Source organism: Lepidochelys kempii, chromosome 1 (genome assembly GCF_965140265.1).
Source record: "Lepidochelys kempii isolate rLepKem1 chromosome 1, rLepKem1.hap2, whole genome shotgun sequence".
Lineage (NCBI taxonomy): Eukaryota > Metazoa > Chordata > Testudines > Cheloniidae > Lepidochelys > Lepidochelys kempii.
This window is the reverse complement of record NC_133256.1, coordinates 247,449,001-247,470,950: the sequence shown is the minus strand read 5'-3', so window position 1 is coordinate 247,470,950 and position 21,950 is coordinate 247,449,001. Positions and strand designations below refer to the sequence as shown.

The 21,950-nt window shown below is 45.6% G+C and overlaps 1 protein-coding gene across 3 annotated transcripts; it reads left to right on the top strand.

The window, feature by feature from the left end:
* The first annotated feature begins 11,471 nt into the window (after positions 1–11,471).
* On the top strand, positions 11,472–21,733 carry ADCK2 (aarF domain containing kinase 2). Of its 3 annotated transcripts, XM_073322438.1 has the most exons (9): positions 11,472–11,735; positions 12,594–13,183; positions 13,990–14,136; positions 15,144–15,272; positions 16,081–16,176; positions 17,061–17,312; positions 18,415–18,543; positions 19,206–19,259; positions 20,203–21,733. In XM_073322438.1, the coding sequence occupies exons 1-9, from the start codon at positions 11,690–11,692 to the stop codon at positions 20,344–20,346; spliced, it is 1,587 nt and encodes a 528-aa protein (XP_073178539.1). In that variant the 5' UTR covers positions 11,472–11,689; the 3' UTR covers positions 20,347–21,733. The 3 variants fall into 3 exon arrangements, with proteins under 3 accessions (XP_073178539.1, XP_073178520.1, XP_073178530.1); XM_073322419.1 differs by lacking the exon at positions 11,472–11,735 and having other exon boundaries at positions 11,839–13,183; XM_073322429.1 differs by lacking the exons at positions 11,472–11,735; positions 20,203–21,733 and adding an exon at positions 19,473–20,184 and having other exon boundaries at positions 11,839–13,183.
* Positions 21,734–21,950: the final 217 nt, after the last annotated feature.

Here is a 21,950-nt window from a genome sequence, read left to right as displayed (position 1 = left end):
CCTTAGCTTCACAGAGATTGTGTAACATACAACACGCACCTATGACCATGGGAATATTATCCTCATTGAGATCTAACCTGCCAGCCATAAAGGGATCGCCAGCGTGCCTTTAATCTGTCAAAGGCATATTCCACAGTCATCCGGCATCTACTCAGCCTATTGTTGAACTGCTCCTTACTGCTGTCCAGGTGTCCCGTGTAAGGTTTCATTAGCCATGGCTGTAAGGGATATGCTGGGTCTCCAGGTGTTTTTCTTAAATCCCCCAACTGCTGGAATCAGGTTGTTACCTGAGAATCTCAACTTTTATTTTTTTAAGTAAGTTTCTACCTCTCGTGGTTGCAAAGAAAAGCTTGAAAACATGACGCCTAAACCCTTCAGCACAAGGAGGCAAATAAAAAGAACCCAAGAGTTATTATTTTAAAATCCATGATTTTTATGCTAATATAATGACTTCTTTTGAGGACCTAACTCAGGATTGTTGAATGCTTGGGGCTGGCAATACTGAGATAGGGCATGGAGAGGTGGTTTCTAAATAGCTAAAATTCAGACCATAAAGAACTTGAACTGCACCTGGGAAATAACTCGAAGCCTTTGTAGATTCAGGATCAGCAGCATAACATGCACCGTACAAGACATACTCCTAAGTAAGGGCAAGACTACACTACAAAATTAAGTCAACCTAAATTAGGTCGCCATACAGCTGACCACACTACGTCCCCTTCGTCGGTGATGCGTGGCCTCAACTGTGTGGGGCACTGTAGGGCACTGTCAGCCCCCCACCCACACAGGGCTCACAACTGGAGCCACTGCCCTCCCCCGTCCGCGGCTGACAGCTGTGAGCAGAGGTGGAGTTTTTAGGTTGGTGTAGGGGACGACTTACATCGGCGGAAGCAACGTTGTAACATACACACTTACAGAGTTAGGTCAACGTAAGGTGCCTTACTTCTCAATCTAACTCTGTAGTGTAGACCAGGCCTAAAAGGCAGATGCATTCTGTACTGAGTGAAGTTTTCATGCAGTCTTCAGGTGCCACTCCTTGTGGTGCGTACTGCAGTGACCCAATCTAAGGGTGACAGAGACACAGATACCTGTGGCAAAAGCTGCAACAAGGAAGAAAGGTCACAATCTCTTTATTTGAGAGACAGATGAACAAACCCACTGCTGCTATTTGACCATCAGAAAGCAGTCAGCAGTCCAGCGGGACCCTGCTTAATTGCACGTCTGACTAACAGAAGGCAGTGGTGGTGTAGAACTTTTGGTTCCAGGATACTAGAGAGACAAAGTGGACGAGGTAATGCTTTTTAATCGGATCAACTTCTGTTGATGGAAAAAACAAAGGGCAGGCAACAATCCTTCATTAAGCAGGCTGACGCACCCTCTGCCTTCTCCTCCAGACAACATCCCCAACCAACTAGCGTCATCTCCACCCTGGGGGAACTGTGTTTCAGCCAGCTAGCCCTCACTGAGACCCTACATGTCCAGAGTGGATAATCCTCCTAGTTCAAAGAGAAGGAAACGCAGAGCTGAACAGCAGCAGCATCATGAAGGCACCGCAGCCCATACTGCTTCTCCATCTCCCCCTCGAGCCTTACAGAAGCATGGGTCAGAAGCAGGGTGCCATTGTTTTTTGCACCTCCTCATACAGAGAAGAGGGTTTTAACGCACAAGAACAATCGCCTGATGCTTCCTTTTGGATTCTCTCTGATAACAGTAGAGCTACTGAACCATTGCTTCATCAATCACTCCAGACTCATGGTGTCAAAAAACCCTCCAGGGCAATAGTATCAAAGACAAGTATAGATCCAAAAGAGGCAGCATGGGCACATGGATTGTTGACCGCCAAAAAGAGATGAAAAGAAGAACAAGGCTCAGTGCTCTGCCATCATAACTCAGGCCTGGTCTACACCTAAAACTTAGGTAGACTTAATTACTCTGCTCAGGGCTGCGGAAGAGTTTGCTCGCTGTGGGACGTAGTTAGGTTGACCTCACCCCCACCGTAGACGCAGCTCGCTCGACAGAAGAATTCTTCAATCGACCTAGCCACTGCCTCTTGAGGGGTAGATTTCCTACAGTGATGGAAAAACCCCTTCTGTCACTGTAACAAGTGTCTACATTACGGCATGACAGCAGCACCGCTGCAGCTGTGCCACTGTAGCACTTGTGGTGTAGACATACTAAGGCCTAAAACCAGACCAGAAGGGGCCCCCAAAATCTGAAGACTCTAGTGATTGCCAGTTGTCTCTCCACAAGTGAAAAGCTCCATATCTAATGCTCTGAGTTCCCAACCAAGGGGAAGAAAAAAAAAAGTAATGAAGCCTGGTCTGGTGGTTATGGCACTAGACTGGGCTTTAGAAGAACTGGGTTCAAGTCCTTGCTCTGCAAAGGACTAACCGAATAATCTTAGGCAAATCACTTAATCTCTCTCTGAGCCTCAAGCCTCTGCCATAAAATGGAAATAAGAATCCTACTTTCTGTCTATTGACAGCATGCGCCCCTTCAGGGCAGTCTGTCTTACCAGTGCATATGGGCAATGGGGCTCCAGTTTCAGCTGGGCCCTTAAGACACTACTGTAATACAAAACCCAGCAATAATAAAAGGGCAGAATTTTACCTTGCCAAGCTAAACATAACCACACTGTTGCTGCAATACAATGGCATTCTACCAAGTCAATAGCAAGATCGATTTGAGGTTCATTTTATGGAGCCCTGTTCCTGTTTTTCTTAATGCAACACAGAAACTGGCACTCTGAAAAAGCATCATCTATCTTACTAGGATGCTGCCCACACACAATGCCTTGTCCCCATCCCCATAACTTTTAGATACCAAAACACTGGCATCTCAGGCATAAAAAGAGGAGATTAACTTCATCCCCACAGATCACCATTCAAATGATTTTTGCTCTTGAAATATAATTACATCTCTCTGATTAAATTGTTTTCCCCTTCCCTGTGCTGTGCTGACCCTGCTGTGTGGGATGGCAGGGGAGGAAAACCAAAAGGTCCCTCTTCCTCCTGTTTTTGTTAGGATCAAAAATAATGTGTATAGTAAAAGCAAGGACAAGAACTATATGTAAGAAAGTCATATCTATCTATATCTATATCTGTATCTCCTGGGGCAAATTTAACCCGTCTCCCATTGCAAATAACTGTTGACTTCATAGAGAATTATAATATGTGCAATAGTGAAGAAAATAAAAGAGAGAATGCTGTATGTATTCACAGGATATTTCAACCGACATAAAATCTGCATTCTGTAGCCTTTTACTTTATTTAAAGGGAATTTAGTGATGTTGTATTATACCACTGTGGCTTCGGCTCTGGTTGCTACAGTTTCAAGCTCAACAGACTGAAATTGCCTCTGGTGCTTTTCTGACATGTAGAGGCTCTAGGAACACATGAAGTCCAAGGATAATGACCACAGACACAATCACAAATACAAAGTCATATCTGTACTGCAAGTGTTATTAAAGCAACAAGAAAAGTTAAAATTTCCCATGCATATGGAAATTCTATAAAAAACCTATGGCTCTGTGGATGAGGGGAAAGCAGTGGACGTGTTGTTCCTTTACTTTAGCAAAGCTTTTGACATGGTCTCCCACAGTATTCTTGCCAGCAAGTTAAAGAAGTATGGGCTGGATGGAAGCACTACAAGGTGGATAGAAAGCTGGCTAGATTGTCGGGCTCAACGGGTAGTGATCAATGGCTCCATGTCTAGTTGGCAGCTGGTATCAAGTGGAGTGCCCCAAGGATTGGTCCTGGGGCCGGTTTTGTTCAATATCTTCATAAATGATCTGGAGGATGGTGTGGATTGCACCCTCAGCAAGTTTGCAGATGACACTAAACTGGGAGGAGAGGTAAATACGCTGGAGGGTAGGGATAGGATACAGAGGGACCTAGACAAATTGGAGGATTGGGCCAGAAGAAATCTGAAGAAGTTCAACAAGGACAAGTGCAGAGACCTGCACTTAGGACGGAAGAATCCAATGCACCACTACAGACTAGGGACCGAAAGGCTCGGCAGCAGTTCTGCAGCAAAGGACCTAGGGGTTACAGTGGACGAGAAGCTGGATATGAGTCAACAGTGTGCCCTTGTTGCCAAGAAGGCCAATGGCATTTTGGGATGTATAAGTAGGGGCATTGCCAGCAGATCGAGGGACGTGATTGTTCCCCTCTATTCGACACTGGTGAGGCCTCATCTGGAGTACTGTGTCCAGTTTTGGGCTCCACACTACAAGAAGGATGTGGAAAAATTGGAAAGAGTCCAGCGGAGGGCAACAAAAATGATTAGGGGACTGGAACACATGAGTTATGAGGAGAGGCTGAGGGAACTGGGGATGTTTAGTCTACGGAAGAGAAGAATGACGGGGGATATGATAGCTGCTTTCAACTACCTGAAAGGGGGTTCCAAAGAGGATGGCTCTAGACTTTTCTCAGTGGTAGCAGATGACAGAACATGGAGTAATGGTCTCAAGTTGTAGTGGGGGAGATTTAGGTTGGATATTAGGAAAAACTTTTTCACTAGGAGGGTGGTGAAACACTGGAATGCGTTACCTAGGGAGGTGGTGGGATCTCCTTCCTTAGAAGTTTTTAAGGTCAGGCTTGACAAACCCCTGGCTGGGATGATTTAATTGGGGATCGGTCCTGCTTTGAGCAGGGGGTTGGACTAGATGACCTCCTGAGGTCCCTTCCAACCCTGATATTCTATGATTAATAATTATAACTGTACTCATACTCACAGCCTCAATGATATTCTAGGGTCCGATGGACCTCTCAATAGTCAATCATCACTAGAGGGATGGTTCCTGCTGGGGTTTCCTATGGGGTCATCCCTTGGGTCTTCCCACTTTTACCAAACCATGGAACCCTCTTTTATATTGACCACACCTAACACCTTATGTATATGCATGAAAGTGTCAACCCTCTTTTCCTTATTTGTATTTCCACACCCCATGAATATTGGTTGCCCTATTTTTCATAGGTTGTTTGTACAGTCGTTCCTCTTATTCTCATTAGCATTTATGCCTGACATGTATCCTGTAGTCAAGACAGACATTCAAAGATGTTACAATCAGGTGTCTCATGGTCTTGGAAAATACACTGCAGTCTATCGCAGTCACCTATTGGCACATCTTTACAGTCACCTTCTGACCTTATGGGCATAGGGTTATTCCTAGGTCACTCATTCATGTTAAGTATTCTTAAGCCTATGGCCTAGTATCACTAAGCTAAAATCTTATAGCTCTCAGGATGCAGACCTTGCATTTCAGCCATGGTTTACTTGTATGCCTATTACACAGTCATCACTCCTAAATATTTATCAATTCTATACTTCTATAAATCTTAAAACTTAAATCGATTTAGCGTACATTGATTATATATGAAATAGCATATAAATTGACCATAACTTCACGTAATACAATGATAGATGATAAAATGAACTAATTGGCTATGAGTCTGAGGATCTCAAAGCACATTACAAACTTAGGCCTCTGTCCTGCCAACATTTATTTACACATGTAACTTTATGAGTTCAATGGGACTATGCACGTGAATAGAGTTATAGTTTTGTCCTTTGCTCTTAGCTCAACAAAAACAATATGAAGAAAACATACAGGCACAGTTAACTTTCAGATAACGGTGTTTACTAAACAGCTGATTAGTTTTGCTAAAAAACTGGCAGCTTCTAAAACATAACACACGCGAGTGCCAATAGAAGGCTCAAAAATTATTTAAAGGGATAGTGCACTCCTATACACTAGTTATGCACATACATGCTTGTAAGATCAGGCCCTTAACTAGTCCCCACAACACTCCTATGAGACAAGTATTATTTTCCCTCCACTTTAGAGATAGGGAACAAACACAGAGGGTGAAATTCTGGCCCTAAGTCAGCTGGAGCTTTGCCATTGGTTTCAATAGAGCCTGGATTTCAAGTGACTTGTCCAAAGCCATGCTGCAGATCTGTGGTAGGGACAGTCAGGAAAGCTGGATTCTTTCCCTGGCTCTGCCACAGGTTTGCAGCATGGCTTCGGAGCCCTGGGCTCTACTCATTAGCCCATACTGCTGTGCCCCCTGCCTCTGGCTTTGTAGTAGGAACTTAACGATTTGTATGTGGCCAAACACAGGGTTGATCATTCGGAAAATGTTAATAAATGAACCAGCGAAACTCTCCTCACAGAATCCCTGCATCTTTCCCTGGAGGGCCAACTGGCAACCCTGAGGAGCTATTAGAGGCTGAACATCAGAATGTGGAGAGTGCCATCTAGCTGTGATAATGTACAACTACAACAGAAGAGGCAGAAACCTCTGGACCCTGAGGAGGGAAGGACGTCCACCGCAGCACTCACACAGGGCATTCTGCTTTGAGGAAAGTGCTCTTGAGCGACTTCCTCCAACCAGCCCAAATCTGGTGTTAAGAGGGGTCAGTAAATGTATCCTAAACTAGGAGGCTGGGACTACTGGGGTTAATAAAGGAGAACAATGGAAGGAGAGAAGGATTCCTACAACTTAAAGGGGTCCCTAAACTGGAATGTGCAAAGCAAAGGTTGTCTTTCCTTCCCCACACCTTCACAGAGGGTCTCTTGGAAGACCCCTTGCTCTCCGCTATCTCCAGAAGATCACACCTAGCAATGAGATACTCTCTGAGGGTGGCTGGATGCAGCATCCCACGGAGGAGCTGAGCTCTGGTTGTGAGCTCCCATGCTCTGTGCTGTGACACAGCTGGGCTCCAGAGTTGGTCAGAAAATGGAAAAATAATTTCCTAAAATGTTTAATCTTTTGTTGACCCTTTGCAACCAGCTCTAGGGTGCCAGTAGCCCACCCGGGGGGGCTGAGGGACATTGGGTCATTTAATGATAGCAGTGCTCAGCTCTTTGTACCTTCCCTCATAGACCTCACCAAGTTTCTGTCCATTCCAAAGTTGTTTGGTGGGAGGGGAGGAGGAAAGGAGTTCCTGCAAGGATCTCCTCTCAGAGGTCCTTTCACACTGTCATGTCAAGGGGAGTGGGTGGAGAGAAGTTTAACTCCAGCAAAAGATGGTCCAATGGCTGGAAGCTGAAGCTAGACAAATTCAGACTGGAAGGAAGGTGTCAATTTTTAACATGGAGAGTAATTCTCCACTGGAACAATCTACCCAGGGTTGTGCTGGATTCTCCATCACTGACCATTTTAAAATCAAGATTGGATGCTTTTCTAGATCTGCTCTAGGAATTATTTTGGGGAAGTTCTCTGGTCTGTGTCATACAGGAGGTCAGACTAGATCATCACAATGGCACTTTCTGGCCTTAGAATCTGTGAATCTATAAAAAAAGGGCACAGGACCAATCCTCAAACCTAGGGACCCACGGGACACCAAGGTCATCTGTGCAGAAACCCTTTGTCCCCACACTGTCTCTGCCCCTTGGAAAGTCTTCCTCCAGCTCCCTGATGGCAGTGCTCTATTGAAATCCCACTACACTGCACTTCCCCAGAGACTTCCCAGAGATTCAAGTGTAGGGGCCAAGGTAAGGAGCACTGGGAAGCGCAGTGCTTAGAGCTCTGCTGAAGGCACAGGGAGAGCTCTTCTTCCTCTCCCTAGGTTGGGGGAGCTCACTTCCCAGAGCTAGTTCCACTCTCGCTCTGGCCCATACAGGAGGACTCAGGCAGGAGAATCTGAAGTGGAAGCAGCAAGAAGAACTGCTGGCTCACTGGCTGTGTGTTTCTGGGGCTTCTAGAGTTTCTTGCCAATGGTCAGTGCAATCAGCAGCCTGACAGGTGCTGAGCCCTTCTGAAAATGCTGGTGAATAATTGATTTTTGTTTTGAAGGGGAACTGAAAAATAAAATTAAAAATGGGTCCATTTCAAATGGACTGATTTCCCCCCAGTTTTTCAATACAGAAATAAAAATAATGGGGGGGAGGGGGGTTGAACATAATGTTTCAAATGACATTTTCAAAATGAACTGTCAATGTGAAACAAAATGTGGAAATGATTCCTTTCAAAAACATCTTGACATTTCCTAATTTTTTCCACGCACAACTATTCACCAAATTCAACCTGAATTTGCCAATAGTTTCAGTGCTTTAAAAAAATGCATTTTTCAACAAATTTACTATTTGCTGAAACAAATTGCTGAGATCTAGTGAGGATTGTAAAGGCTCACTGAAATTCTAACGCAACGTACCGAGAGAGCAGTCACGCGATAGTGGCTGGGCCACAGAACAAAAGACCTGCTGGCTAAAGCTCTGGGGTTTTGGAGCTGAGGGAGGAGGGTTTCTCCTCCAGCCTCTGCAGTTCCAGGTGTGATTTATTTGATAGTGTGTCTGCTGCCCACAACTCATGGGTTTGCAATTTCAAGTGTACTGAGCACCTGCAGCTCTCACTGATACCAGTGGATGTTTTTGGCTGGGAGCTAGCGCCTCTAAAAACTGAGACACTTCTATTTAGGTCCTTCGGTATGGATGTCGGTATCTAACTTCAGGCACTCAAGTTTGAAAATGTTGGCCTTCCCTTCCCTTTGGTAAGGCAGAGAAACCCCAGTCCTGCTCCCTGTGGATAATGATGTGTCAGGGGCAAGAGATTAAAAGCAAATAAACGAATCAGAAATGGTCCTGGAGACCACCAAGTTCAGACCCAGACCAGATTCCCAACTCCCTCCGAGTGGGGGTGGGAGAGAAGGGCATTCAGTTTGAAGGGGTTTGGTTCCAGACCACAGTGAGCAGACAGGAACTGTGCGCAAGGCTCTAATATTACTGGGTTGGGGAGCTAAGTCAATACACAGTTTTTTCAATCGTATGAGAGTAGCCGAGATCCCAAGCATTTTCCTGGAGAATTCCCCCAAAGACTCAGTACAGCCCAGCTCACTAATATTTAATACACAGTTCTGCAACCGTTGAAAAAGGATACATTGTCCTGTACTTTACCAACCGCAGAGACATACGACTTGTGGTTTTCTTCACGTCATTTTCTTTTCAATGCCTGGACCTTTTCCTATATTTATTAAACATAAGCCTAGATTCTCTTTCCTACATTAAACCAGAGGCATTTACACCAAAATGTGGAATCAGTTGCTCCTGAAAGCAAACAGATTGGTGGATTCTCTGTAACGTGAAGTCTTTAAATCATGATTTGCAGACTTCAGTAACTCAGAGGTTATGGGCCTATTACAGGAGTGGGTGGGTGAGGTTCTGTGGCCTGCAATGTGCAGGAGGTCAGACTAGATGATCATGATGGTCCCTTCTGATCTTAAAGTCTATGAGTCCCTGTCCTGCTTTCATCTGAGCTATCCATCTGCTTAACTGAAACACAGCAAATGCTCCTGCACTTGTTACATTCACTCCAGAGCACCCCCGTATCATCACCAACACACACATATGTAAAACCTGTTTTGTCACTTAAATCAACTAACCTTCATGTCCATTCATTGCTCCTAGGCATTTCCAGTTATCTCCCTCTCTTTCAATATTTTCGGAACAGAATTAAATATCACAGTGTGTCTGTAATCACTCCAATCTATATTAGATTAGAGATTCCAACAGTGTGGTATTTCTGCTTCTTTATGAGGGTGGTGACTTTGTTTAAATAAACGTTAGATGATTTTAGCTTTTCTACCCATATGAAAAGCCTTGAGCTGTTGCGATCAGAGCTATAAGTACACAATACAATAACTTGTCTTTTAAAAGGAATAAATACTATGGCCAATGTCTTCCACCATTGCCAGTAACAATTCAGAATTTTATGAACAAGATCTCTCACCATATCCCCATGTATTATAAAGCTAGAGGCATGTTATCAAATCCTCATTTATTAATCAAAAAGACTGTTTCTTTCCTTGACATAAACCTCGATCAACCTCTTTCATACTTGGGCATAGCAAAGAATAAATTCATATAGAGTAGAGGTAGGTGAACCTTTTCAGCTGAAACTTTTTTTCAGTGAGGAATGCAGATTTGACAACACCCAAGCTATTTTGCTAATTCAAGCTGATTTTGCTGAATTGTTTGTTGTTAAAAAAATTCAGAAAAAAATTGAAATTTTGTTTTGAGATATTTTAAAAATGAAACATTTCAAGTTTTGGTTTGAAATGATTTCAAAATTTCCTTTAGTTTTTTTAAAGGTTTAAAATGGTTAGGATGAAAACAAAACATTTTGATTTTGTCTGAAGAAAATGTTTTCTTCAACCCCAAATGATTTCTTCCCTTTTCAATTGACCAAAAATTCTAGAAAATTTTTGTTTTCAGTTCTAACCTCAAATAAAACTTTCCCCTGAATTTTCAAAATTGCCAAGGAACTACAAAATCTGTCATTTGCCCGACTCACATGTAGTTTCTCCTGCAGGGAAAGGAGCTACTGTGCTTTTACATACTCTCCTTCTAGTAACAAGATGAAAACAAACAAGAGAAATATCCCAAAAGTTAAAACAAGATTAAAGAACAAAATCAAATATCTAACTCAGAAGTCACAGAGCAGAGAATTAAAACCAAAATCTCAAGATTTAGACTAAAAATCAACTTAAAATATTATTTTCTACTACTAGAAGGCGATGCTGGGAAAAGCCATAATCGTTTTTGCCTGCAAAACAGCCTTACTCTGACAGATGAGATGTCTCTATCCCAAACTAGGCGAGCCCTGGAAACAGACTAATTTCCCCCCCTGCCAGAGGCTCTACCTGCCGAAATTATCAAGGGATGGAAAATGTAATTTACCAGGAAGTAGAACACCTTTCAGCGGACTCCCCAAACAGCGACCGAGCAGAACAAAAACATCATTTTAATAACTTCAGGGATTGACTCCATTGTACACGGCACAGGTTAAGTGCGACCTGGCCAGGAAGGTTAGGACCAAGTTATATTGATAATAACGGAGGCCCACAAGAGCTTGTAAGGACTGAAACTTGAAACAAATCTTGAAAGGCAGTAGTGAACAACACTACAATGAATAGCAGGGCGGGAGATACAAATGTACGGCCCACCCCATGTCTAAACAAGACTATGTCCTAAAAGAAAAGGAGGACTTGTGGCACCTTAGAGACTCACCAATTTATCTGAGCATGAGCTTTGGTGAGCTACAGCTCACTTCATTGGAGGGACGCAGTGAGCTGTAGCCCACCAAAGCTCATGCTCAGATAAATTGGTGAGTCTCTAAGGTGCCACAAGTCCTCCTTTTCTTTTTGCGAATACAGACTAACACGGCTGCTACTCTGAAATATGTCCTAAATGAATAACTGTCCTGAAAAGACAGAATTTGCTGCCAGCCGAGGAAGGGCCGAACGGGCTGGCCAGTGGATAACGGGGCCAGCTGGAAGGTACTAGCCAGTTCTTACACAAAAAGACACCCTGCTCTAGAAGCTTGCGAAGCACCGGCCCTGTGGGCGCCTGGTACCCGCGAGCCGCGGGGGAAAGCGCGCTCTCTGCAAGCCCCGTAAGGGCGGCAGGGACGGGCTCCGCCCCCCGCCCTGCAGCGCCCAGCGCCGGCCGCTGTCTCTTTAAGGGGCGGGGCCATGGCGGCGCGCGGAAGTCCGCGGGCTCGGAACGTCGTGTAGCCCGCTCGCTTCGCCCCGCGCGCCGCGGCGTGGAGACGGGAGCAGATCGGCGCGGCCCGGGGGCTCTGCCGCGCCCACCAGCCCCCCGCGTGCTTTGGCTCCGCGGCGGGGAGGCGCCGCTGTTCACCCCCCGGCTTTGCCCCTCCGCTCCCCGGCGGGACGCTGGGTCCGAATGAAGCGGTCGCTGGGGCGGCAGGGAAACCGGCGAGACGGGGAAGGTGAAGGGGCGAGCGGGTTGGCTGTGAGGGGGATGCAGAGGCTCGCGTCCAGCAGAGCCGGGCCGGGCCTGGGGGAGGTTGCGCTCTGACGTAAGAACAGAGACTGTTGACCTGATTCTCGCGGGGGGGCGGGGGGAGAACTCTACTCACCCATGGGGGGGAGCAAGTCAGCCCAAACCCAGCCTTTGGTCTCCCAACAGCAGATGCTGGTGCTGACAGGTACAGACTCGCGGAGGTGTGTTTTTTTTTCTTTTTGCACTTTGGTGTAACAAACAAAACCAAGCCTTGTAAATCCAGTTTCTGAGCATCACCTCGGGTGCTTTTTTTTTTTTTTCTTTTTTCTCCCGTTTTTCACCAACACGGAAGCAAAACGAAAAATGACAAATGTTTGATTTGGCTGCTGCTGTTCTCCATTTGGGCTGAACTGTCCGCCAATAGATACACAACTTTCTCTGTCATTTTTGACCTCCAGGATTATGTTTGCCTGGGGCTGCGCTGCTAGGATTTACCTTTTCAGTTTAAGGCCCCTCAATGTAAGGAAAAACCTGGTTTGGATAAGATGGGGTAATAAATTTGGCAACTCCCCATCTAGTGATAAACACAGCTTGATCAAAACTCAAGCCTTGGCTAAGATCACCTTAGTGTGCTGGGGGATCACGAAGGTGTCTGTTGTGAGATGCCAGGAAGTATCAAACGAATGTGCATCCGTATTTCCAGAACCTGCCAAAAATAAACAACCTTCAGCTGGATTCTTCTGGCATCTTGGCTTTGCCCTTCGCCTGGGACTCCGGGCTTGTGTTCTCTTGTTGAAGTTTGGCCCTTTGCTTCTGCTTTATCCCTTGACCTACCTGTCTTCAGGTTTTTCAGCCCTCTGGCTCCATCTTCTGCTCAAGGCCACGGAGTCCTCGGGTCCCACTTATATCAAGCTGGGCCAGTGGGCATGCACCAGGAGAGATCTCTTCTCTGAAGAGTTCTGTATTAAGTTTTCCAAGCTTCATGTCAAGGTGACCCCTCATCCCTGGGGTTGCACCAAACACTTCCTCAGGAGAGCATTTGGGGAAGACTGGAAGAGAGTCCTCAAGTTTAAAAGCAAGGAACCCATTGGCTCGGGCTGTGTTGCCCAGGTATATAAAGCTTATGCTGATGCCACTACTATTGAGGACCCCCAGTTCAAGGAACGAGTGAAGAACTCTGAAACAGAATCTGCTTTTGAAGCCTGGGAGGTGTCTGGTCTTAAGGGCCTCTTCAGGTGGCCCTGGAAATGGAAGGCTGGAGAGATTTTGGAAGACGGCAGTGCAGACCAGTCACTTCAGGAAGAACGTTCCAATGAAGGTATTAATAGAAATGCTGCCTCTGAGAAGCAGATGTCTGGATCTCAGCTAACTACAAACACATCATCTGTTGACGGTTTAGATGAGATGGACCATCTTATTCCTGTAGCCATTAAAGTAAGTAATATAGATTGTTGGCGGATGACTGGAATTAGAGATTGCTGAGTGAATCTGATGGAGAATTTAGTTCTCATGAAAAATTAATAGATGTGGCGAGGACTAAATGCAGTGCAGGAGGGGTGCTGCTTAACCTTTCTGCCCCTGCAGTTTTTTCCCAGTATTCTTCATTTGGAGCCTGTGGTACTGCTTGTCACAAAATGCTACTAATGATCCTCAAACCTGATCCTCAACAGCCCTTGCTGTTGCATGTCTGGGACTCTCCAAAATACAGACACTCCAGTCATGCCCTGTTGACTGCCATGTGGGCACTAGACATGACCATTAAGGCCCCATTTATTTTAAAACTGTGTACTGAGCTAGACTTCACTTTTGGTCTTAAGTAAATTCTCCAGCTCTTCTCTGCTTCTTTTTAACCATAAAATAAATACTCTGTTCAGGCCCCCCCACCGCTGAATACCAATAGATAGTATGCTGCAGATGAAGGGAGGATGGGGAAAGCTGTTGTAAATTAGTTTTGGTAACATTGTAGGCTCTAAACTGAATAAATGTGAGTAGTTTAAAAAGTATTATAAAGACTTCCTTGAGTCACATTTTGAAGCATGGATCCCTGGGAAATGTGCATTGTTGACAGAGCTAACAGCAGCCCCTTTTTAGTCGAAAGGGTATTTCCATTACAGCCTGGCTTGTGACTATTCAGGAGCTTACTTACTTACTTAGCTTACTAAACTGAATGGACTGGCTTCCCTACAGTGTCGGCATCATGCCCATGGGAGATGATCTGCCTACTGTTGTTTCTCGCGCAGGTCCTGCATCCTGGACTAGTCCACCAGGTCCAGATAGATCTGCTTCTGATGAAGATGGGGAGCAAGATCATTGGGCTTTTCCCGGGGCTCAAGTGGCTAAGTCTGACTGAAATAGTGGAGGAGTTTGAGAAGCTCATGACTCAACAGGTGGGCATAATTCCATACTCTGCATATACTGAAGCACGGTTGCTTCCTCCCTTTGTCATACATCCACCTACCCATTATTACCAGAAATTAAGAAGAGAATCTGGCATCTTGTGCAGCATCACTGCATTCTGGTGCACAGTAGTGACATCAGTAATTACACCAGGGATGTCTTCAGCCCCAGGGTGTTTAGTACCTCCTTGGTCAGGCAGCCAGGCCTTTTGCCTAGGGTACAAACTGTGAGAAGAGTCAGGACAGGATCGGTATCTGAGAAGCCTGCCCTCGTTTCCTTTCATTTCTCTTTTAGGGAGATAATAATACTCACAGGATAGTCATCATTTCCAAATTATGGAGGGGCGGTCACCCTTCTGCTTCCTCAAACAGCCACTGAGAGCTAAGAAATATATTTTGGGGGTATGAAGGAGTGTGACTTAGAGAGGAAGCATGGTCTTGTGCTTAAGGCACTGGATTGGAACTCTGCTGCAGACTGCCTGGGTGACCTTGGGCAAGACGCTTCTAATTTCTTCCTGCCTGAGTTCTCTGTCTGTAACATGAGGATAACACTTCCTTTCTCCTGCCCTTTGGCAGGTCTAGTTAGATTGTACACTCTTTCTGGGGCAAGGAATGTCACTTATGTGTATGTACAGCACCTAACGCAATGGGTCCCCATCTTGGTTGTGACCCTGCACGACTGTAATACAGATCATAAATAGGAATATTTGTCACTTTTTTCTATCTAATTGAAGTAGTTCTAAGATGCCTACTCCTGGGGTGCCTCATTTTGTAATATTTCCACTAGGAAAGCTGTGCTAAGAAACACCATCTCTTTTTTTTTTTTTCCATTGAGGTTCTTGCTTTTTAACCAGTTTTCTGGTGGAGTTGGCTGAGCACCGTTGGGATTGAATGTGAGGCAGTGTGGTGGTAGCTCAGGCAGGACCCTCCAGGCTTCCTGTCCTCCTAGTTCTGCACCCCTGTACCACTCAGTCTCCCCTTTCTCTTCATCCCTCTAGCTTGACCTACGCTATGAAGCCAGAAACCTGGAGTGCTTCCAGAAAAATTTCCTGGATGTGGATTTTGTTAAGTTCCCAACTCCACTTCACCCCTTTGTAACGAGAAATATCCTGGTGGAAACATTTGAGGTAAGAGCTACAGCGGCCATGAGAAGAATGGGGGTGCTAGAGGTTTACACTCAATGGTTGATCTTAACCTCAACACAAAGCCCTTTCCTAGAGGTGGCCTAGGGAGGGAAAGATGAGTGGTAGGAGAGTGCGTCTCTCTGCTATTGGCTAAAATGTGTCTGGGTCCTTCCTTCACTCTTTCCTTTCTCACTCTTCTTTTCAAGGTCACTTTCCCTGAAATAAGGGTGAGAAATGTAGTCTCAACTCTGTGTAGGAAAGGGCACAAGACCCTGTGTAGGAAAGGGCACAAGACCCTGGGTGCTAAAAGGAAACCAGAACTGTTCTCTAGCAATCTTGTGTTTCTGTTTGTGTTTTCTGCCCGTAAAACACTCCAGTTCTCCTTTTCTGGCTTACGGTTGGGTGAATAGTTCAAGAATCTAACCTGATCTGGTCCAATAAAGGGATATAGTTGGGTTTGTTGGTTCATCTTCATCGTGGGCCAGCTTTGAATCCGCTCCCAAAGCTGTTCTTTCAGCTCCACTCTGTGTGTCAATTCTACCTATATGTTTTCTTTAGTATCTCTTACCCCCAAAATCCCTCATAGCCTGTTTCACACCCACTTAGCCAATCACCTCCCAGTCCCAAACCTTTGCTTCTCTGGCTTAATCAGCCACAGCAAATTCAGCCTGTATTAACCTAGCCCCCTTTGCGGCATCTTCATTGTCCTGCCAAGGACAGGAGAGACCATGACCCTGGAATGCGGGTGGTGGGGGATTAAGACATAGGGATCTATAGGATCTGTCTGACTCCCATTCTGTCTTTGTTTAAGGAGAGTCAGCCCATATCCCAGTATCTGCACATGGACATTTCCTCGGAGCTCAAGAAGAGACTAGCCAAGATGGGCATAGACATGCTCCTAAAGATGGTAAGAGTCTGGGCTGTGGTGTTAGAGTTGAACTGAAGAGGAGGATGCCTTCCCGTTGTTAAAATAAATCAGTTAGCCTAATACGTGTGTGTGTGTATATATATATACACACACACACACGCAGGTGTATTGCTTTGGGAAGCCATAGAACTGTATTTAATTTAATATTAAACACATAGCTTTGGAGACGTAAAGCACAATGTAAGTTTTAAGTATCATCTCGGCGGAGGCTACAGGACTTATAAAAGCCCCAGGGAAACAAGCTAACCTTCTAATTCCATTTGTCAAAGCATCTGCTGCTACCAATTTACAGGTAGGTGAAATATAATATTGAGCATGGAACAAAGAAAATAAATCTGGCCAGCTCTTGTGAGCAATGCAACTTACCCTCATTTTTCTGTTGAGTTGAAGGTGGTTCGCCCAGCACGGGCTTTGCAACCTGTAACTATTCAGTTACTCAGTCATGGCCAGAGTGAATGCTGGATTCTGAATGGGTACTGGCAATGAGAAGCCAGAGTTCTGTCCAGTTATGGCTTATTTTCAGACACTAATGCTGTTCCTGGTCTGTGATTCCCCAGAACTATCTTGGACTCATAGTAAATCTTCATTTTCGCTACATGCAGCTTTGCCGATGCACCCTGATTTTTGCCTACAGCATCTCCTGCTGTTTCAGCATTGGGCCACTGCTGAGCAGAAGCTACTAACTGTATCCGTGTGTATTGGTTTTGTGATGTGGCAAAGAGATCATGGGGGGACAGGACTGAAACCACCCCACTTATGCCATTTACCATCTACTCAGGTTTTGGATGCAGGTCTCACACCGTGGAAGATTTTACTCCAGTTACCTTTGTCCTTTTTATTATTATAAATATCACCCCCTCCAGGTGTTCGTTGATAATTTTGTCCACGCTGACCTGCACCCTGGGAACATCTTGGTCCAGGGCACCGCGCATTTCAGCGCTGGCCACAAGAATCAGACCGCCATTGTGGACATGTGTGACACGCTGATCGTGGAAGTGCAGCTGTCCCCCTGCCCGCTCCGTCTGATGCTGCTGGATGCAGGGATTGTGGCAGAGCTGCAGGGAGCTGACCTTCAGAACTTCAAGGCAGTCTTCACAGCTGTGGTACAGGGACAGGTGAGGCCTGCTCCAGATGGGTGCTGACGGCTCTGGATTTGGGGGAAGGGAGACATCTGGAATTCTTCAGTCATTTCAGTTGTCAGCAGTACATTATACAACCGTTCCCCAAGCGAGTGCCAGAACAGGTACAACCCACACATCAGCACTTCCACAACCCTCTTGCTGCATTTCATTCTTGAGCTGGAGGGTCCACCTCACTGCAAGAGGATGTAGTTTTATCTTCACACCCATTCAGTCTTTGGCCTCTTGTCTGAGACTGCCAGCATGCAGTAAATAGTTGTCTGTCAGGAACTGTTCTGAGACCAGACTCATCTCACACAGCCACTGAAGTGAAACTACTTCCAGTCACTAGAAACACAAGCTGGCTTTGAACTAGCTCGGCCTACAGATGAATGGCTTTTACAGAAGGTCCTGTCACTATTTCCATGGGCCAGCCAGCCCCCAGGGTATGTGTAGTAGGCTGCATCCCTGAGCTAGCATCTCCCAGCTGGCCCTCTAAATTAGTTCCACCCACACTGGCTTGGAAGCCTCTCATATAAACAAAACTTGAAAAACCCTTCACACCAAAATGTCCCTTTCTCGCCAGGCATCTCTGCTGGGGTGGGGATTCCCAGTGTTCCCTCCATTTTTGGAGGCAGAGGGTTTTGTTTCAGTCACCCTGACATGGGAGCAGTTAGCTATCAGTGCTCTTCTTACCACTGTCTCCCCTATTATGAGGGAAGAGGCATATTATATGCAGCCCTCCTTCCCAGAACTTGTCCTGATTGGCTGAGAGAGCAGGGAGTTCTGCGCTGCCCAACACTAGAAGGCTTCTAGTCTCTGGCCCTAAAAGGAACAGGGGCTTTAGGTCTTCCCACATAGTGACTGTCCCCCCAGAACCACTTCCCCTCTCTCTGTCAGTCTCTGTCTGCCCTCAAACTCCTGAGGAGGGTAGGCTGGCCCCTGAGAGCGCCCCCTCTGGTCAAAAAGAAATTTAATTACTATAGGTGCCATTGGAAGCCTGAGAGTGAGGGTACTGTGCGCAGCTGCATTACAGATCTGGTGGTGTTACCATGGTGTGGGATTCTTATAGACACATCTCTTCCTACTTGTTTCACAGGGGGAGAGAGTGGCAGAATTGATCCTTCATCACGCCAGAGCTAACCAGTGCAAGGACATAGAGAGATTCAAAGTTGAAATGGCAGAGCTAGTGACCAAGGCCAGGACGAACACTGTAGCACTGGGAAAGGTGAGCAGACTAAATATGGTACCCAGCCCAGGACACTATCTCTTATTGAGTACACCCAGGCTTTTAAATGGGCCCAGATTGAAAGACCAGACGCTTACACATCAGCCATCTCTCTTGTCAGTGTTACCAATTCTTTACGATTCTTTATTCTCACAGCTGGAGAAAAACTCCATCAAGGCCCCTAACTCTTTTTTATTTCCTTCTAACTCAAAATAGTGTTGACTGTTTTTAATCCAAGGAGTTGTAGCCTTTATCCTTCTGGCTAAATCCTGCTGGGACTCCCTTTGAAACCAATAGTAGTGCTCCACCAGTGAGGCTGCAGAGCAAAGCAGGGACCGATTGTTGTGTCTCCTCAACCCTCTTACCTTCTTCCTGGGCTGGAGGGTTGAGAGAGCCATAGATATTGGTGAGTCTCAGCTGATGCCCTCTGAATATTTACCAACATCCTGATGGATAAGGCTGTCAATGGAGCATAGCACATATTGTTGTCTGAGCAATATCTCTAATAATAAAATCTGACACTTAATATTCTTCGACTTTACACGGATCATATAATATGCCAATAGCTTACTCTGGTAAATCCCTCCCGTTCCTGCTGGTAGTAGTGTTCATGGTCTCCTGTTCAGCAGAGTTAACTTTTTCTTTGTATCTTTACGTCCCAGCTTCAAGTGGCGAATCTGCTCTCCAGTGTCTTTAAGTTACTGATGACGCACAAGGTGAGGTTCTCGGTGTTCATTTCATTCTCTTTAAAAGTTATGCCAGGCTTTGCCATCTGAAAGATGGGCAGGGGGGAACCATTGGGATTGCATAGGTGAGGGAGAGTGTCTGAAATGTGCGGGGGGATCGTGCATGCCGTATTGCCTGCGATGCTTGGAAACGAGTGCCTTAAAGTCTTTGAGGCCAGTGAGGGTTTTTCCATCTATTTCAAGGGGCTTTGGATCTGGCCCTCAAGAACCTGCATTTCAGAACTGACGTCAGACCTTAAAAGGACAGTGTTGGTGTCTCCATTTATTTTTTCCTTACTGCTACAAGTAAAATGAAAGCAATTTGCTTTTTTCCCTGCATGCATTGCTTATTTATTGTAGGGTTGCGTAGGTGCACTGGGCTCTACACGCTGGTTTGTGAGGGGGTTACTCAGGAGGTACTGGCGCTTACTTTAAAGCGGAAAAAAATCACTTGTTTAATTGAATTCAGCTGAGCTATAACAATGCTTCTGTGAACTAGGGAGCATGCTCCATGGGGCTCCCTCCATGACAGTGTGGAGAGAGGGTGCACATTGCCCCTTTTCATGCGTGTGTACTTGCCAGGTCCATGGAAGCTCCTACAGCCGAGTTGGCACTGGGCAGCACTCCTAACTCCTGCTCCTCCATAGAGGGAAAAATCCTCTCCTATATGGAAGTGCAGAGTACTGTCTACTGGGCTGACTTAGGACATCTCCTTTTGACATGATCAGCTTCCCCTCCTCAGTTCTGCTGAATTGCAGCGAGGCTGATTTGAAACTGAAGGGAAATGAGTGAGCTCCTGTGTCGCAGTCCAGCTGCCTACGCACATGGACGCCCTCCCAGCCCACACCCACCGCAGGCTGGCACCTCAGCGAAAGGGGCTTGGAAAGCACAAAGGCACCCAAGTCCATTATAACCTTTGCACGTGTGCTTTCAGGTGAAGCTGGAGAGTAATTTTGCCTCAGTTGTCTTTGCCATCATGGTTTTGGAAGGGCTTGCCCGTTCGCTGGACCCCGAACTGGACATCTTGGAGGCAGCTAAACCACTTCTCATCAGAACCGCCGCTTCTCTCCTAGAGTAGCAGCAGCCACGGACATTTGTCTTGCATTGCTGGGCTCTTTGGCAAGGACTGTCTGTGCTCCTTGGCAGCCGATGGGGAAACAGCCTGAAGCTGAGGACAGGCCCTCACCTCTGAGAAGCAGTGGGCTATTCCCCATTAAACTGGGTATCAGCCATCACCACCCAGGCAGCATCCAGGTGCCAAAGACCTTTCCAGCTGACTTCATGGTCTCCCATCCTGCCTATGAGAGAATGCTGTTCTACGACAATAAAGCCCTTTAATTTGTATCCAAGTTTGAGTAACAAATATTGACGTTGAGCTATGGCTTGGTGAGACTTGTTAGGAATCAGGCTTCCTTATTGATTAGTCCTACTTTGCTGAAAGGCTGAAACTGCAATGAGAGGGTGTCATACAAGTGGATAGATAGAAAAGCCTTAGAAATGCAATTGTAAACATCAGACATTTTGCAGCTTGAAATGGTGGGTTCTGACTCCCTTCGAGAGAACTTCACTTTCAGCCTTATGGGCCTTTTAGAATTTTACACGTTCATACGATCTGGTATTCTTTGTTAGTTGGGTTTGACAGGATGTTGGGTAGTCCTTCAGCCTGACTCAAGTGACACTGTCAAGTCATCTAGGTTCCCAAGATTGCTATAATCTAATGGGGGGAAGTAGTCTGGGTTTGAAACATCTTTTAAAAATGTTTAGATCTCACCGCTGTGATCAGGAGTTTAAAATTAAAAAACAAAACAAAAAAAAACAAACACAGCTCTCTTGTGGAACAAAACCATGTGTGAGTTCCCCCTGTAGGCTAGCTCCTAAAAGCTATAGTTGGATTGGGCTTTAAAGAGCCAGATCCATTTTAGTGTCATTTCAATCCCAGGGGAGGGGATCAGTCATAGTCAAATAGGGAGGGGAGGGGGGAATATTCTTTTCAGGCTTTGAAGAAATAGAAGCTATACATATTTTTTAAATGGTTGCTAAGCATCTCTTACTCTGGGGAGCTGGCGATCTCCATGTATTCTGTTGCTGGAAGAAGATTGCATCCTATTTAGTGTAGGGTTTGACACTGTGTACAAGCTCAGCATGGTTTTCCTCCAGCATCAGCAAATTAAAGATGGATCTTAGTGTGCAAGGAGCAGAAATGTTTGCTGAAGTCTGAGGAGCAGGGGCTCAAGCCTGCCATTAACTTCAGTGGATGCAGGATCAGACCCTGTGCTGGTTAGTGTGAATAGCAGTGACATGAGAGTGCAGAGAAGACTGCTGTTAAGACTATTTGAACAGGCAATGGAGACCTGGTTCCACCTTCCTATATTGACAGCATTCATTTGTCCTTAAACACTACCCTTCCTAATGGCATTGGAATGTTACCCATAAGCCTTTCCACAGATTAAATGTTACAAAATGGATTTTGTTTTTGTTATTATTTTCTTGAAAGAGGAAGCACTCTGGGGAAGGATGTAATTTAAAACGCACCATTTATCAATCTCCTCTTGGCTGACACATTTTTGAGTCGTTGCTAGTGTAAGTACCTTTATAGGAAACATGATTTTACAAAAACTCTGTTGCTTATGAACGTCTGAGTAAAATAACTTCTGAATATCCACCTGTGAGAAGCTGCTGATT

Bases quoted from the DNA above. Each gene is read 5' to 3' on its own strand.
- ADCK2 (XM_073322419.1), top strand. From the start codon at position 12,212: ATGTTTGCCTGGGGCTGCGCTGCTAGGATTTACCTTTTCAGTTTAAGG. The intron at 16,177-17,060 runs GTAAGAGTCTGG...CACCCCCTCCAG, and splicing joins TAGACATGCTCCTAAAGATG to GTGTTCGTTGATAATTTTGT. The intron at 17,313-18,414 runs GTGAGGCCTGCT...CTTGTTTCACAG, and splicing joins CAGCTGTGGTACAGGGACAG to GGGGAGAGAGTGGCAGAATT.